Raw genomic sequence first — 18,439 nt, forward strand, 5'->3', positions numbered from 1 at the left:
ATATAACTATAAACATATAAATTATACATATTACTAATATACATATACAATTCAAATTATAATCATAAAATTAAAATTATGAAAATATCAAATTATAATAATTATAAATATTGAATTTTAAAAAAAGTGCTATCACAAAACAGCACAATTTTTAAATAAAACCCCTAATAAATTAATTGAAAAGACAAATTAATGACATTATAAAACAAAACGTGATACATAAATCACCTTCCTGCCTGTTATACACAGTAACTGCATTTAGACTACACCAAAACCCGAATGATAATGTAGCATATCTGTTAAAAGTATAGGTATTTAGCAGAACAAAAATCACCTTTCATGTGCTGCTGCTGTTATCCATGATGACAGCGTGAAAGTGTTGAGAAGCGAACTAAATCATTGTAGATTCCCCTCAATGAGTCGCATGTCTCTGCGCAGCGCAGTGCCGCCTCCGTCCGCTTCGCGTCGCTGCTGCGCTCGGTGGCGTCTCGGTGATGTAGCGCACGGTGCGGGCGGAAGCGGGTGGGATGATGGCGGCGGTGCAGCTGGGCTCCAACAAATGGCTCTTCACCCAAGAACAGCTCGAAAACACGCCGTCCCGCCGCTGCGGAGTCGAGTCCGACCGCGAGCTCTCGTACCGACAGCAAGCTGCCAACTTAATCCAGGACATGGGCCAGAGATTAAACGTGTATCCTTCACAAAAACAGCGGCGTTGCGAGAGAGTTAGCCGTTAGCACGTTAGCACGCTGTCGCTTTTGATCAAGCGAAAAATGTGGCGGATCAATTGCGATGTTTTAATGTGTTAAAATTCTCACAAACCGCACGAGTTTTTCATAAATAGCGTGTTAAATGCGTTATAAAGTGTATTTCGGGGCGTTAAGTGAGTAAATGTGTGAAATAGAGGCGTGCGAATGACAGGAGTGTGATTCGGTGACTTAATGTTTGATATAAACAACATTTCAGGATTAAATCTATCCTGTTATGGTTTTGACCTAATTTAATCTTCTTTTAATTGTTATAATAGGGTTTTGGTGTATTTATAAAGCGTTTAAGTGTGATTTAACGTAGACGTGACTGGTGTAAGATAATGGCTTGTTGTGTTATTGTCTGTAAATATTTAATTTTATGATTTTTATTTTTCATTATTCATTGTAATATCTATATTAGTGGAATTTGAGACTATTAGCTGTTTTGATGTGATTTTGAGTGATAGTTTTGAAGATTATGATTTATGAGTATTATATTTTTGGGTTATACGACACACAATAGCTTCTTTTGCAGTGTTTTTTGTTCCTTGATGAAACTGTGCAGATCCCAGCTCACGATTAACACAGCAATCGTCTATATGCACCGGTTTTACATGCTTAATTCCTTTACGAAGTTCCATAGAAATGTGAGTATGCATTTTTTAATTATTTGGTTATGATTTGATTGTACAAAATGTTCATATTTGTTTCATTTGTATGTGTTTGTTGACCCACTAATGCTCAAGATCTTTCAGGATTTCACTCTGTTTTAATTGGCAGAACTAGACCCATATGTAACCCTGTTGTTTATTGATTTTTGTGTTATTTTGAGATGTATAATAATGCTTTTCTGTCTTCGATCAGATCGTTTCTCCCACCACACTCTTTCTGGCCGCTAAAGTGGAGGAGCAACCAAGGAAACTTGAACACGTTATTAAAGTAGCACATGCTTGCCTGAACCCTAACGACCCACCGCTGGACACCAAGAGCAATGTGAGTGTGGGGGCTCATGGGTAATGCAGTTTCTCTCTCTCTCTTGTTGCCATGGTGAGTCATTTTTGATAGATAGATGCTTTGAAAGTTATGGCGCACAGACTTGGAATCAGTCAGATAAATGTTTATACCATAGAGTTGATCATAAGTTACATAAAGACAACATTAAATGACATTTGCTGGGGCTTCAGTTTGTATCTGTCATTTCTCAGTGAAGCTGAATATTCTTTAGGACTGGACTTTATTTTATTGCTTTGCAATTTATTGGATCATTTTCAATTCAGATGGTCTGAACAATTTTTGATACATTTAAAAAAACACAATTTTCCCTTTTTTAAATCTCAATGAAAGCAAATGGGGCTTACTTTGATTTTTCATTGTTTCTAAGAACAAAAAAAGTTTTATAATATTGATATATCATGAATATAAACATTTTTCCTCTGTTTTTGTGAGCAGTCAAGCAGAATAAGTGTAGGAGCATTTATTATGAATGTTAATGGGGTTCTTTTTGATTGTATGTTGTCTTTAAGAAAAGATTTTTGAAATATGCGTAAAACACGATTAAATGTTTAAAACATGATTTATTAAAAATACAAAGCTAAAATAATACCCACAATGCTTAATAGGTATAAAATTAAAAAAATAATTCAAATTGTTGTATTTATGAATAATTTTATTACATTGACCATTTATGAAAATATTTTTGTCCCCTTTTTCTGAAGAGTCATACACAATGAGGTTAGTAGAATTTATAATGAAAATAAATGGGGCTCTTTGAATTTGCTCTCTCTCAAAAAAAATACTATACTACCCTCAATGTTTCAAGGGATAGTTCACCCATAAATGAAAATTCTGTCATTAATATTTCACCCTCATGTCGTTCCAAACTCGCAAGACCTTCATTCATCTTCATTAAGATATTTTTAATGAAATCCAAGGAATCACTCCTTTTTTATGGTTAGATTAAATTTGATTAATCAAAAAGCATGTCTAGCTAATTAAAATCATTAAACTTGAACAATTGAACATCAATTTATTAAAAGTTGAACAAAAATGACATGTTTAGGGACCTATGAAATTCGTTTTATTGTTACCAAATTCTGTTTTAGCATGTCTAATTATTTGAAAGCATAAAAACAAGTTTAATTTATTCTTACAATAGCTCTGATTTTTTTCCTCTCAGAAATTGTGTTGTGTATTTCAATTTTTAAGGCATAAAACATTCATTTAATTTATCTTTTAATTAACGAAAATTAAGCACATTTAATTTTTTTGGAAAATAAAGGGGATTTAATATTACAATTAAAAACATTGAAGAAATATTGTATGATTATCCCTTAAAAAATAAGGTTTTAATTTTAGTAGCGGCCTATTACATACATTCTACTGAACAATAGTAATGTTGGCTATTTCTGGCGCAATGACCAAGGTTTACCGAACTTGTATTTTGACGGGTTGCCGTGAATACCTTTACATTTGTGTGTGTATATGATATGAGGATAGTTTTACTCAAATGAAACGGTCAGATGCTCATGAAGTGTGGGTTGATCCACAGGCGTACCTCCAGCAGGCTCAAGAGCTGGTGCTGTTGGAGACCATAGTGCTGCAGACACTCGGTAAGTTACAGGATCTGCTAATAAATCTGTGCTTTATGAAAGCAGTGAACACAAGTCCTGTCTAACCGGTGATTTTGTTTCAGGGTTTGAGATAACAATAGATCATCCACACACAGATGTGGTGAGATGTTCCCAGCTAGTGCGAGGTAGATGCTTCCAACTCTCTTATCTCTCTTACTCTCTTTCCTGGCTCACAACTGTTTTCAATATTGATCATGATCAGTAATGTTTCTTGAGCAGCAAATCAGTATATTCGAATGATTTCTGAAGGATCATGTGACACTGAAGACTGGAGTAATGATGCTTAAAATTCAGCTTTGGAATAAATTACATTTTAAAATATTAAAGTAGTAATGTTATTTAAATTTGTAATAATTCACAATATTACTGTTTTACTGTATTTTATAAAAAAAAAAATGCAGCCTTGGTGAGCATAGGAGGCTTCTTTCAGAAATGTTAAAAATCTTACTGACCTCAGTAAGATTAAAACTTTAAATGGTAATGTATAATATAAATGTTTATTTATTATGATATTGCACTTCTGATTTTTTGGGGGTAACCTGATACCTTTTTATTTAAAAAAAAAAAAAAATGAATTGACTTTTAATCTAACATTGTCTCTCTCTCTCTATTTCTCCCCTCAGCGAGCAAGGACTTGGCCCAGACCTCCTATTTCATGGCTACCAACAGGTTGTTACCCTGACCCCTATTTGTTGCACTGCCATGGCACCCTATGACTTCCTATTAGGCAGGGTTCTCCTTCCTGTGTCCAACGCCCTCTCGCGCCTGGGCGGGGTGTTTTGCTGCCCGGCCCGGTGCAGTGCGGTGTAATGTACGGAGGGCTTGCTGTTGGCGCAGAAGGTTGAACACACAGCCTGGAGTATAGAGGTGCTAATAGAGATATCTTGATTGAGAGTGCATAGGTCAATAACTCAATTGGTAGCCTGAATATCAGCTCAGAGTTCAAAGGTGTAAACTTAGAGATCGTCACGGTAAGTACCAGAGAGTGCTTTCTTTTTCATGTTTCTTTTTGGTCTAAATTTAGATTTTTATTATTTATTTTTTTTCAATTATTATTGTTAATGTTATTTAAGTAAAACATTTAATAGAAATAAAGTTTTTTTTTTTTTTTTTTTTTAAGGATACTTCACTTTTTTTTTTTTTCAAAATGATTTTGCTGACATACCCTTGACATATGAGAGTTTCTTCTTAAAATACATTTTTAAGGCCCTATTGGGTGCCATCAGAATGAGAGTCCAAATTGCTGATAAAAACATCAGAATCCACAAATAATCTACACAAATCCAGTCCATCGATTAACATCTAGTGAAGTGAAAAGCTGTGTTTTTGGAAGAAACAAATCCATCAATAAGGCGTTTTAACCGTAAACTGTTGCTTACTACTGTAATATGAGTCCATAATCCATAATACTGCTTTCTCCAGTGAAAAAGTAATTTTGTCTGAAACAAGGAGAGCAATATGCACAGATCAAGCACAGTTTGACACAGTTTTCACAGTACAAGTGAAAACAGTCCTATTTGCTTCACCATATAATCGACTGGAGTTGTGTGAATTACTTTTGGATTATTGTGGTGTTTATCAGCTGTTTGGACTCTCATTCTGACGGCGCCCATTCACCGCAGAGGATGAATTGGTGAGCAAGTGATGTAATGCTAAATTTCTCCAAATGTGTTTTGATGAAGAAAAAAACATCCACATCTTGGATGGCCTGAGAGGGAGTAAATTTTCAGAAAACTTGCATTTTTAGCTGAGCTTTTCATTTAAGCGCCATTAATATTTACTTCATTTTAAACCTATTTTCTCCAGTATTCTAATTACTTCCTATGCTTTTTATCCTTAGCCAATTAATTCAGGGACAATCCCTCATTGCACTCCTGGGTACCTCCGGCACACTATTATTACTTCAGCTCCCTTTTTGAAATCCAAACTCCAACCTTTGTGTTAGCAACCTGAAACATTAACCAATCAGGTGGCATCTCATTAGCGAGCTTAAAACATCTCCATTCTGATTTATTGCATTGAAGTCTCATCTTCTGTTGTCACGGATTTAGTGACTAAAAGTTAATTTCAAGTCAGTAAGATGACTTGAATACCGGCCAAAGTCAGTAAGATGACTTGAATACCGGCCAAAGTCAGTAAGATGACTTTGGCCGGTATGGTCATTAACGCGGCAGGAAGTTGAGTTGCTGTTAATACCCACTTGCTGAGAGAGAAATTTCGATAGGGACTCCATGGTGTTGCTTACACTGATGCCACACTTTAAATGTTAATTGAGTTCATTTGTATTTTATGATTGAATCTTTGATCGAATTGCATACAATTTTGTTTTACAGCTGACCAGACAAAGAACGTTCTTGCAAACACACACCTGACTGGAAGATCAGCTTTGACATAATCATGATAATTCTGATGAACGAAGAAGAATGGAAATGAATATAGGATTATGAAATTAGGATCTTAGGAAAGCGTTTCTCATGTCTTCTGTTTTGTAATGGAGTGTTTTCTCTGTTTTCTGTGTTGTTGTCTCTCTCGCAGTCTGCACCTGACTACCTTCTGCCTGCAGCACAAACCCACAGTGGTGGCATGTGTCTGTATTCACCTGGCCTGCAAGTGGTCCAATTGGGAGATTCCTGTCTCTTCAGATGGGAAACATTGGTGGGAATATGTAGACCGAGGTGTGACTCTGCAGCTGCTTGATGGTCAGTCAAAACACTTAACATTTTTTATTATATTATGGTTACCTAAAAACTGAAAAATCACTTAAATTAGAATCAATTAGAAATCTATTTAATTAACACTGTTTATAATTAAAGGGAAAATACTTTTGTTTTTAATTTATTTTGTAACTACTCATTTTATTTGCTAGGCAAATTTGTCTTTCTCGAAGGGATGCATTTCAAATGTACTTTTGTCAAGTAATTGCTGCACTTGATTTTTATGTATTAATGTTCTGTATGTTCTCTGTTTCTGTAGACCTGACTCACGAGTTTCTCCAGATCTTGGAAAAAACACCAAGCAGATTAAAAAGAATCAGAAACTGGCGGGTATGTATAAATACTTTTGTATTGGAAAAATTAAACCAAATGTAAAATAATGTTTATTTTATATAGCGCTTTTCTGCAAACTCAAGGTCGCTTTACAATATCAAAACAGATACACAAACGAATAAAAGATCATCATAGATTTTTGTGAATCTTTTTAATAGCAAGCAGTCAAGTAATGGACCAATTCAAGTCTATATTTGTTCTCATTTTAGGCCAATCAGGCTGCCAAGAAACCAAAACTTGACAACCAATCTTTAGACGGTTCCTTCGAGACAACTCTGAGCCAGGACAGTTCATTGATGGGGAGCATCTGTGACATCAGAGGGGGCGTGTATTCCGAACCATCCACCACTTTCCAATTGGATGGGGCATCGATGTCACTCAACGGCCTGTCGAATCTGCAGAGTTCTGCTTTCAGTTTTCCTGCTCCAATTTCCCAGAGTGCAGATGTATTTCTCACACTCCAGGGGGCGCAGGTGAGCAAACACGGACACGCCTCGGCAACTCTCGCCCCTCAGAAACTCACTCTAGAGAAATACCGTGAAAAACACGCTGCCGAATTAGAGCAAAGACGCAGACATGAAGAGGAGGAAAGTGACCAGCATCGAAAACACGGACATTTATCGTCCGAACCGTCTACGTCAATCAGGGTGAAGTATTCCCAACAGCAGGTACCGGAGCGATCGTTAAAGAGCGGGTCGCTAAAACGGCGCCACCCTTCCTTGTCGGAAAATGGTTCTTCTAGTCAAGAAGAGCTGAAAATGAAGATCAAGGTTTCGTCTGACAGTAGCAGCAGTGGTAAGAGCCGCCACAGTCCTCGCTCGAGCCGCGAGAAACATCGCGAACATTCGTCGCACAAAACGAGACACGACTCGTCACACTCGCACGGTAGCCACCACCATCACCACCATTCATCCAAATCTCACCGATCTTCCAAGAGCCACTCCTCTTCTGCCTCCGTATCTGTCAATCAACCTATAGGCCACGCCCAGTTGGCAAAGATTGACAGGAGGCTGGGGGAGGGGCCGAGTTCTGAGCCCAATGCTGCTTTAATAAATAACGGTCCACACATGGATTATGAAGACACTTTTAATATGCTTGATTCCCTATTAAATGCACACAACTTCTAAACTAGCAGAAAAACGGACATTATTACTTAAAACCTCAAAAAAAGCAAAAACGTACGATTTTCGTTCTTGAACTAATTTTATGCAAGAATCACTCATCCGTTACATGTCATAGTCTCTCTTTGATTTTATCATGTTTTATCACTGAATTTAAAGAAAAAACTACAAAGTGAAGGTTGTAACAGCGTTTGGTGTAAACAACATTTGCGACTTTATGATATTAAAACCTCAGAGTCTTAGATCTTGCTAAAGAGAGATTGCGAAATGCCTCTGGCTATTTTAACCAGTTTTAGTTGGAAAAAACGCAATTTGATAAAGTGAATATTTGTATGTTCATGCTTGATTCACAATGTTTTTCGTTTATCAAAGGGATGAAAATAGAAACGTGTGACTGTTTACAAAAGGAAGGTGCAGATATCTGTTCACTGTTATTTGTATCGATATATCTGTCTAATTATATTTCACGAATGCTCAGGTTTGGCAAAATTCTAGCTGAAATTTCGCAAAAATGCCTGTACACAGATTCCATTATATCGCTTTCCATATATTGTAAATCTTAATGTACTGTAAAGTTATCTATTTTATGTTACTCTCTGTTAGAAAGCTGAACCGATGACATCATTATGTCCAGGGTCCTTTAGTAGTAACTGTTGTGTCTTACGATTTTGAAGACCTTATGCTTGTAATTTTTTTGACTCTTTACAGTAATGGAAAGCAAAACGGCTTTTCGGCAAGAAGAAAGTGGGTTTTTTTCTGTTTTGTTTCGTGCTCCAAGTTTGAACGGTCAAGATCGCATCCCAGAATTCTTAGCTGATCTGTTCTGTTCATCGTGGTGTATGTCGAGCCTTAAAACTGTACGATAGAGATTTTTTTGCAGGTTATGTCTATCTGTCCCATTTCCTATTATCTCAGTATTTAAGATTCGATTTCTGTTCATGTCCTCTCCCCTCACTGGCTGCTGCTTCTGATTGGTTAAGTGGGCTGCCAAGCAGTCAACTTCCTGTTCTCTGTTCGGTGCTCTTAAAACGGCTTTAAGAGCATTTTGAAGGCTTTGGATGTGGATAACAAGGAGAAACTCGCTCTAGATGTGGCCTAGACTCCTGTTGTGCTGTTGTAACCTTTCACCAGATACCAAAGGTTTGTGCCTCAGTGTTTGCCCACCGTTGGAACTGTATGAAACTTTTAGGTTTCCGTCTTTATTTTATTTGGAATGCCACAGTTCTTTATTATAGAATTAGATCTGAGTCTGTATGGATGATGTTTTGGATTGTCTAATAAAATCCAAGAAAATTGATTATCAAAATGCGTCTCGTTACTGTTTTAATGCGTTGTAAAGTTTAAATACCTATTTTTTTTTATTTTGTGAGTTGATGTTTGTCTATTAAAGCTTATTTAAAATGTAATTCAAACTAAATTCCTTATCAAAATGTCTTTATTTTTCAAAATAAATGAATAGTTATAGTTTAATACGCATTAATGTCAATTAGTGATAGACTGATTAGGCCATTATTCTAGTCTAATACAGCTTATTTTAAGTGTAGTAATTCAAACTAAATTGAAAGTAAACCTGGTTTGAAAACTACTTAAGTTTATAAGTGTTTTGATGTCTGATTTTCTTGAGAAAAAACTAGTTGAGTAAAAGAAAATATCCCCTTGCTCATTCAAAAAACTGCAGGTTTTGTTCCTCTACGCAAGCCACATGCTTACACAGCTCCCTATGAACAACGTTTTGAAGATCAGCACATCTGCTGGAAGATTGCAGTCCCAGTAAAACAGCAGGTTAAATCATGATGTCATATCCTGCTGGCTTTCCTCGTCCCAAACCACAGAAGGGGCTCAAATCTGACTTGTTTAAACTGCAATATAAGCATACAAGCATTTGCTGAGGGAAGCGATCAGTTGGCTACTTCAATTGCTTTTTTTGTGCGCTGCACACTTTAGCAACTGCATATAGTCATTTTTTCATACATAGAGAAAACACACATACTACATAATAGTATGGTAGTTTTCCCTTTTGAAAATATCCATTGTGTTAAATTCAGCAGCAGCCCTCAATATAACAAGTGCATTTCCTCTCCTCACCACCAGATGGTGCTCTTGAGTTATGCGTATCTAGCATCTCACAGTTCAAATATGTGGCCTGATCAAATCAACAGACATAAAAAAAACCCCACCTTGTTCCCTTTGAGAGGCTGATCTGGTTTATGAAGAACGTCAGTATATTTTACGTAGTCGTTTGGTAATAAACCAGGTGTTTTGACACACTATCTTCTGTTAGCATCTGCTTCTAACCTCAAAATGTAATTTTCCTCATCTTACGCATTATATTATAACTCACTCCTCCTGTAGGGCAAGTGCTGCCTGTCTGCTTATTAGCTAACCTGAGAAAAGTTTTGCATGTTTGGGCATTTAAAGAGGTCAGTAGTACTTGGAGAATGCTAACTTTTGGCCACTAGGATTTGATTGGATTGTGAAAAGCAGCTAACAAATCTTCCTCACCAGCACAGCCTTGATTATATTTGAATCAAGGAAAGTTGGTGTATTTTATTACGAAAAACATTGACTTCAAACTTTCGTTTTCATACCATTGGTGAATTGTGCACAGTAACTAGTAAAGTTTATTATAAAAACTACTATTTTGAATTAAATTGTTGTGCATTTTAAATTAGCAGGATAGTTGTTTCACAGGTAGTCAAACTTTGTATATTTTAAGAAAAAATTCAGACTCGTTTTCTTTACAATAACACTCACTGGTCAGTTGTGCACAATAAGACTAGGAACATTTATTACTTAAATCAAATTATTAAATCAAGGGCTTGTGGCCTTTAAAGGACGTTCTTGCCAAACGATAACTATAACAATATAGCTATATTAGCATCCACACCAATGGACAATAATGCTTTGTTTTTAATCCTGCAGCTTTGTCGTGCTCAAGCTTATTAAAATCAGTGGATTCCTCTTGTTTTTATCATTCATTAGCTGGAAAATGTCATTCTACTGTAACACATGCTAACACAACACCTAATGTTGACAGAGGAACTATCTTATACGTATACACAGTCAGAATTTTTATTTTCCCATGAAAACAAACCGAAAAGATCAATGAATTGCTGCTTAAACATTTGACCAATCACATACTCCCTTGAAGTAGAAGCGTCCCTCCAACTAATACCACCGGGGGCCTGTTTCATAAAACAAGTTTACCAAGTAAGCCAGGCTTGTTTCAGTTAGTCTGACTTATTTTGAACTTAATCAACTGGCAATAAGTCAGACTAACTGAAATAAGCCTGGCTTATTTTATGAAACAGCCCCCTGCTACCGATTAGCAAGTTGTTTCTCACACAAAGTTTATGGTTATGTATAAATATATATATATATATATATATATATAAATAGACAAGGGCTTTAAGATTCTCCTTCCAACTTCCTGTTTGTAATCATCTCAAATGTTCAAAAAAGGAAACTGCACTTCAAGTCATTTGATGGGCTCTTTAAGAAAGTAAGAAAAGCTCATTTGAATTTCATGTCATCTCAGTTTTAGCTTCTCCTGGCTTTCATTTCCATGCTTCCCTTCTTTTTCCTTTCTCATTTCTTTCCTTCCTACCTTCTTCCCCTCACCTTTCCTTCCTTCTTTGTGGATGAATGGAGATGGGGACATTTCAGTACAGTATCAAGAGCTTTCAAGGTACCTTGAATGAAGCGTGTGTGTGTGTGTGTTTAATGTGTCTGTAAAGTCACTGTGTGTGTGTGTGTGTGTGTGTGTGTGTGTTTGTGTCTGTAAAGTCACTGTCTGTCTGTGTGTGTGTGTGTGTTTGTGTGTGTGTGTGTCTGTCTGTAAAGTCACTGTCTGTGTGTGTGTCTGTAAAGTCACTGTCTGTCTCTGTGTGTGTGTGTGTGTGTATATGTGTTTGTGTCTGTAAAGTCACTGTCTGTCTGTGTGTGTCTGTGTTTGTGTCTGTAAAGTCACTGTCTGTCTGTGTGTGTGTGTGTGTCTGTCTGTAAAGTCACTGTCTGTCTGTGTGTGTGTCTGTAAAGTCACTGTCTGTCTCTCTGTGTGTGTGTGTGTGTGTGTGTGTGTGTGTGTATATGTGTTTGTGTCTGTAAAGTCACTGTCTGTCTGTGTGTGTCTGTGTTTGTGTCTGTAAAGTCACTGTCTGTCTGTGTGTGTGTGTATATGTGTTTGTGTCTGTAAAGTCACTGTCTGTCTGTGTGTGTGTGTGTGTATGTGTCTGTAAAGTCACTGTCTGTCTGTGTGTGTGTGTATGTGTTTGTGTCTGTAAAGTCACTGTCTGTCTGTGTGTGTGTGTGTGTCTGTGTTTGTGTCTGTAAAGTCACTGTCTGTCTGTGTGTGTGTGTATGTGTTTGTGTCTGTAAAGTCACTGTCTGTCTGTGTGTGTGTGTGTGTGTCTGTGTTTGTGTCTGTAAAGTCACTGTCTGTCTGTGTGTGTGTGTGTGTGTGTGTGTGTGTGTGTGTGTGTCGTGTTTGTGTATGTAAAGTCACTGTGTGTGTGTGTATGTAAAGTCACCGTGTGTGTGTGTGTGTGTGTTTGTGTCTGTAAAGTCACTGTCTGTCTGTGTGTGTGTGTCGTGTTTGTGTCTGTAAAGTCTCTGTCTGTCTGTCTGTCTGTGTGTGTGTGTGTGTCTGTGTTTGTGTATGTAAAGTCACTGTGTGTGTGTGTGTGTGTGTGTGTGAGAGAGAGAGTGAGTGTGTGTGTGTGTGTGTGTGTGTGTGTGTGTGTGAGTGTATGTAAAGTCACCGTGTGTGTGTGTGTGTAAAGTCACCGTGTGAGTGTGTGTGTGTGAGTGAGTGTGTGTGTGAGTGAGTGTGTGTGTGAGTGAGTGTGCTCAACTTGCTCAGCTGATTGTTCATATCCTCTGCAGATAGATTTTGACTGACAGCTCCATTGAAAACGGTTTCTTATGTTCTTCTTAATGGAAGGCACAGTATTTCAAGTCTTTTTCTTCTTCTGTGAGACCGAGACCGTGTTTTAGCGGTTCCTGACCTTAAGTACTCGTAGCTTGCGTTACACGGCAATTTAAAACCACTTATGTCAATTCTGAAGTCTAAAAACTAGTTTTGATATGTAACAAGACAGTTTAGTGACAGCACGGCGGGATTTCAGACTGTAAAAAGAAACAAATTATTACTCCGTCTTCGGAAATAAAACGTAAATATGTCACGTTCCGCTCCGCCAGAGAATTATGATAAATTTGGCACGTTGCGTCACGCGACAGAACGGCGTTGCTGTTCATCATTTGAGCAGTTTCTCTAAAATAAGAGTCTATATTGAGTCATTTTTCTCATATGTCTTGGAAGGCTTTCGCGCGGCTCTCCTCTTGAGATGTGGAGTTTTGTTTAGGAATGAGCTTTGAGATGATCTCACAATCTTGGTGGTTTTCTTGCCCCAGCGATGCGGAAAAAGGCGAGTTGGAGGAAATCAGATTTGTGTGAAAACGCAGCCTCTCCGTGGACGCTGATTTAATCAAAGCTTTGCTCTGGGACCTGCTGAGCTCATATTTAACCAGTATATTAGAGCCAATATGCTGATCCGAGCTCAGTTTTCGCTGTTTGTCCCTGCTGAATCAACAATCGGAGACGGGATGAAAACTATTTCGGATCTAGAGTCCCACTCAATCATTTTTTTGTCGGTACTCTGATGGGAATTACCATGAAAACAATAGTTTCTGCCAAAATATCACAATTACTGAAGCGAACACCGTCGCCTCACCCACAATCCTCATTACTGCAATACAAGACAAGAGTTAAACAAATAAAATAATCATATTCATATATATATATACATATATATATATATATATATATATATATATATACATACATAATTGTAGAAATCGTTTTGTTGCCATACTTTTATGATGCTTCAAAATGCTACAGTATTTAAATTCATTTATTTATTTGTGTGTGTGTGTGTGTGTCTACTTGTTTATGCTACATTGTGGGACCAAATGAAGGATGAAATTTTTGACATTGTGAGGATAAAAATAGTAAATGATATTTATCTGAAGTTGTAACAATGCAAACAAGTTTTCTGTAAGAGGTAGGTTTAGGGTTGGGTTAGGGGATAAAAATATCGTTTGGTCAGTATAAAATTAATAGAAGTCTATGGAAAGTCCCCACAATTCACAGAAACGTGTGTGGATTTTTTTTACTGCTTTAAATGTATGCTAATTAAAAAACAATACATGTTCATAAATACAAAACACCATTTAAATGGTAAAATATCTATGAATAATTGTTAAAAAAAAATTATATATATCATTTGTACAGTATTCTCTTTAATACAAAAACAATATTATAAAATTAGCAATTACTTAAAAAAATTAAATTATAAAGGTTTTTGCGTATATAATGTGTGTATATTATGTATATATAAATACACACACATAGTATACATTTTGAAAATATTTACACAAATTTACATGTATATATTCTTATCCGTATCATTTATATTATATATATAAATATATAAACCAAACATTTTTCTTGTATACATGTATACATAGTACACACATATATTATGTAAACAAAAAAGTTTATTTTAGATGTGATTAATCACAATTATTTGTTTGACAGCACTATACAAAATATTAGAAAACTAAAGTTTTTAAAGTAAAAAATTCAGCCATAATCACAGATTTATTTTTAATTTTGATAATTTCATTTACATAAGGTAGCCTATTACTTAATGCTTTTCATTAATTTTGAAATAATAGTTTTTTACTGTAATACATGGATATACTGCTTTACAGTGAAAAAGAAAAGATAAGGGGAAAAAAAACAATGTGTTTGTCATAATGGACTAACAAGCTTAATTTTTGTAATGCAAAATATACAGTCTTATTTTATTCCTTAGATTTTTGTGGTGAAATATGACCAGTACATGTTTTCATAAGGTTCACTCATGCAGACACAAATACAAACAAAATGATTTACACATGGTCAGCTGACTAAGTACAAATACACACATATATGCTGCTTGGGTTCATAACACATGAAATGATTCAAAAACAATCAATCACAAGGACTCTTAACACGTCAGCTAACAAGTTGTTAGCCTGGAGCTGGCGGGTGAGTGATAGACTGGCTGTTCCCCAGACCCGCGCTGTCGTTCAGACACAGATTGGTAGTAATGGCTTGTAGATTGTGTGTGGTGGGCCAGGTAATGATTTCTATTAGCTGTGTTTGCCGAGCAGATCATGGGAGAGGGGAAACGTATCGGAGGGGAAATGCAAGGACATGGGATGGATTTCATCACATTAGAGTTTCTCGCAATTCTGACTTTTTTGTTTCAACCACAGTTAAAAATGGTAATTGTGAATTTTTACCTAATAATTCTTAAAAAAAGTCAATTGCGCGATGTAGTCTAAGAAAAAGTGAAAATTGAAAATAGGAATTACCATGGTAACAATAGTTTCTGCCAAAACATCACAATTACTGAAGCTAACACTGTTGCCTCACCCACAATCCTCATTACTGCAATACAAGACAAGACAAAAAGAAAAAAGTCAATTGTGAGATTTAGTCTGAGAAAAATTCCAAGACAAAAAGTTACATTCACCTTTTTGTTTTCTGTGGCAGAAAAAAAAGAATTGCGAGTACACAAATTCAGAATTCTGAGGGAAAAAAAGTTAAATTGCAAGATTTTTTTCCTCATACTTTCAAGTTTACATCTCATAATTATTATTATTATTTTTTTTTTCACAGAATGGCAAGAAACATCCAAATTATGAGATGAGCCTATAAATACATATATATACATACACACTTCCATACCTAAGTCACAGCTACATACAGTTGTTTTAAAATTCATTACCAATGAAAAAACATTTACAAAATATTATGCAAAATATTACAGAAAAACCTGGAATATTTATTAATCAGTCAGTTTTTCATGTTAGAAGTTAGTGCAGCAAAAAAACGGCAATGTCAAACCAAAGTTGTAGTGAAATTATGTTCACTTGTGATGAAAGAAAACTAATATGATTTCTATCTCTAAAAATTCATAGTGTAATATATATATACACACATTTACACTGTAAAAATTAATTTTCAAAAGATTATTGTATGTTTTACAAGAAAATACTTAATTTTAGTATTTTTACTTCAAAGATTCATGTTAAATTCAATGTGTTACTTGCAGTTTCTTTTGTAATTACTTGTGAAATTTAGAAAGTTTTGATTAAAAATGGTTTCTACAGCAATTATTTCTCAGTGTATGCCATGAAAACGCAATTAATTCTTAATATGCTACATATGTAAACCTGTCAGATGTTTGTACTGACCGTGGTGTGCAGAGTTTGGTCAAATCAGGTCATGGATTCTCCTATTTAAAAAAAAAAAGGTGGTAAAATTATTATTTTTTTGATTGACTTCCTGTCTCATCCATAATTCAGAGACTTTGACGTTTGAACTAATTATGGCTAAGAGACTGACCCATTTAGTTCATCTAGTGCTCTGCGGAGAGCCGCATCCCTCCCTCAGCGACGACTCAGGGGGGTTTGAACCCCGAAACAGCTGCGATGACTCTCAAACTAATTCTGAGTTTACTAAAGTGAACACTTTTAGGAGAGAAGGCGGCACATGTGTGATGTGCTCAACCACAGAACATCAAGAACTCAATAAGCTGGAACTTTTTCACTAGGCTCGAGGCACATCTGGTACTTGGATAGTTCACCTAACAGTATAAATTCTGTCATTTACTCACCTTCATGCTGTTCCAAACCTGTGTGTTTTTCTTCCTTCTGCTAAACACAAACGAAGATATTTTGAAGAATGTTGGTAACCAAAAAGTATAGCCACTGACTTCCATAGTATTTTTTTCCCCATTCTATGGAAGTCGGTGGCTATTATGAACGGGTTTATTTATAATATGTAAAATAAACACAGTCTTTATTAACTGGTACTACAGTATTGACCTCTCTGCTGCCCCCTACAGTTCTGGATCACCCGTGATGATATGACTTGAGATTGACCAGTGTGCAACACAAGTTGATGTGCTCTAGAAAATGAGGCAAGTACATCTAAAGTTTCTTTTTATTGCAAGACGTGGCTCAAATTGGTGGCCATCTTAAAGGGGTAAACCGCTGTATATAAAATGTTCCTAAACAAACTAGATTACATGTTTTGTTGAAAAAAAACTTGAGGGCGCTAGAGTGTTGTGGATGGTTTCTAGGGTGTTGATATGTGGCCCACTGAAAAAATGAGTTGTTAAACGTAGTGTAGGTGATTTTAAAGACGCAAGCAATTGCAATCTAGCTTTGAAAGCATAAGACCCCACCCTCCCTGCATATCACTCTCCAAAGCCACGCCTCCTCCAAAACACATGAAAGCACACAGGCAAACCAGAGGCTAATCAGCGACACGATGAGAGACGGCATTGGTGAATGAGAAAACATTACAGTACAAAGGGCATAATATTACAATAATAACGCCTTCCGTTTTCGCTCGGTCTGCAATAGTGTAATGGGACTCGCTGATCGTGAAACAGTGCACAGAGGTATGCAAATACTTACGTTGACATGCAGGTAGGACAGCCTGTCATTTGGACCGAGGAATATGATTGGACGAACATTTTATGGTCCTATGCCTTCCTCAGATGATATAAATACATTTCGAGACTTTCAATCAGCATAGCAATACATTTTGAACCGAATCACCCACCCTGTGTATTAGTCTTTTTTTGGTCATGTTTTCAAAATCAAATATCTAGACGTCCTTAAAACAAATACATTTACAAGAGAAGCAATACTTCATAAGATATTAATACCGTGTCTATAGTATACACTGGGTGTGTCTGAATGGACAAATCACATGCGAAAATCGTGGATGTACCAAAGTCACCATTCCAAAGCCATCTGTCTTGTTGTCAGAAGTAGAACAAGCGCGTGGAGTAAATCAGAAATATAAGGTAAATATGAGGTATTTTTGTAGGCCAAACCTACAAACGAGTTAGCATTTTAACAGTTCCAGTTCCTTCGTCACAGTCAAAATTCATAAAATTAGTGTTGTTTTGTGAAGATCATCATGATGAAAAAAACAAAAGTGTAAGAATCATAAACTTCTGTTAGTCAAAGAGCTTGTTTTCTGCAATAGTCCAAAAGCCTATGGAAATCTGCTATTGAGCTTTAGTTGAGGGAGCCAGGGCAATGCATGAGGATTTGCCTCCTAAAATACGTCATGACTGCAGCGTCCTACTTGTTGTTGATCGATGTGTCACTCCTGTCCAATGATTGTATCTTGTCTTTTTTCCCCACTTTCATTAACTTGTTTATACTGAAAACAAGTGAGAAACCATGTATTAAAGACATTTTCAGAAAACAAGCCTTAATGTGTTGAGTTAGCGTTGCTTCCCGAGTAAATTTATCTTGTTTTAAGGATTTTTAGATATTTCAACTGGAAAATAAGACACAAATGCCCATTAAGAGTATATATATATATATATATATATATATTTTTTTTTGCTAGCTAATCTGTTCTGGGTGATTGGGTAAGTGATTACTTACCAGCCAAAAGAGCCCATCCAAAACAATCCCAGCTGACATGGATCCACAAAAACGACTTATGCGTGCTAGGCCAGTAGTTGGAAACACATACAGATTCCTATAGACCGAACATGAGATACACATACATGTGACACCATTTTCAAAAATGTCTGTTTTCATAGTTTACACAAAACCATAGCGGTACTATTTACAAAAACTTGCACTTTTAAGCCCGTTTTCAAAAGTTTGCGTTTTCAGTCCCCTTAAAATGCTGTTTTCATGTAAATGAACGGCCGAAATAAAGATTTTACAGTTATAAACCGTATTGTTTAAATGCTGTCTCTATCATATTCTAGTCTTCAGATATGGCTCATGTTCATCATTGATTT

General features: G+C 36.2%; 1 protein-coding gene across 1 annotated transcript; it reads left to right on the plus strand.

The window, feature by feature from the left end:
• The first annotated feature begins 490 nt into the window (after nt 1–490).
• LOC306867495 (cyclin-T2-like) lies at nt 491–8,841 on the plus strand. Its single transcript, XM_079413169.1, has 9 exons — nt 491–688; nt 1,312–1,393; nt 1,611–1,739; nt 3,295–3,355; nt 3,439–3,501; nt 4,000–4,045; nt 5,912–6,075; nt 6,350–6,420; nt 6,633–8,841. The coding sequence occupies exons 1-9, from the start codon at nt 528–530 to the stop codon at nt 7,548–7,550; spliced, it is 1,695 nt and encodes a 564-aa protein (XP_079269295.1). The 5' UTR covers nt 491–527; the 3' UTR covers nt 7,551–8,841.
• The last annotated feature ends 9,598 nt before the right edge of the window (nt 8,842–18,439 follow it).

The sequence above is a fragment of the Barbus barbus genome, assembly GCF_936440315.1.
Source record: "Barbus barbus genome assembly, chromosome: 49".
In the NCBI taxonomy this organism is placed as follows: domain Eukaryota; kingdom Metazoa; phylum Chordata; class Actinopteri; order Cypriniformes; family Cyprinidae; genus Barbus; species Barbus barbus.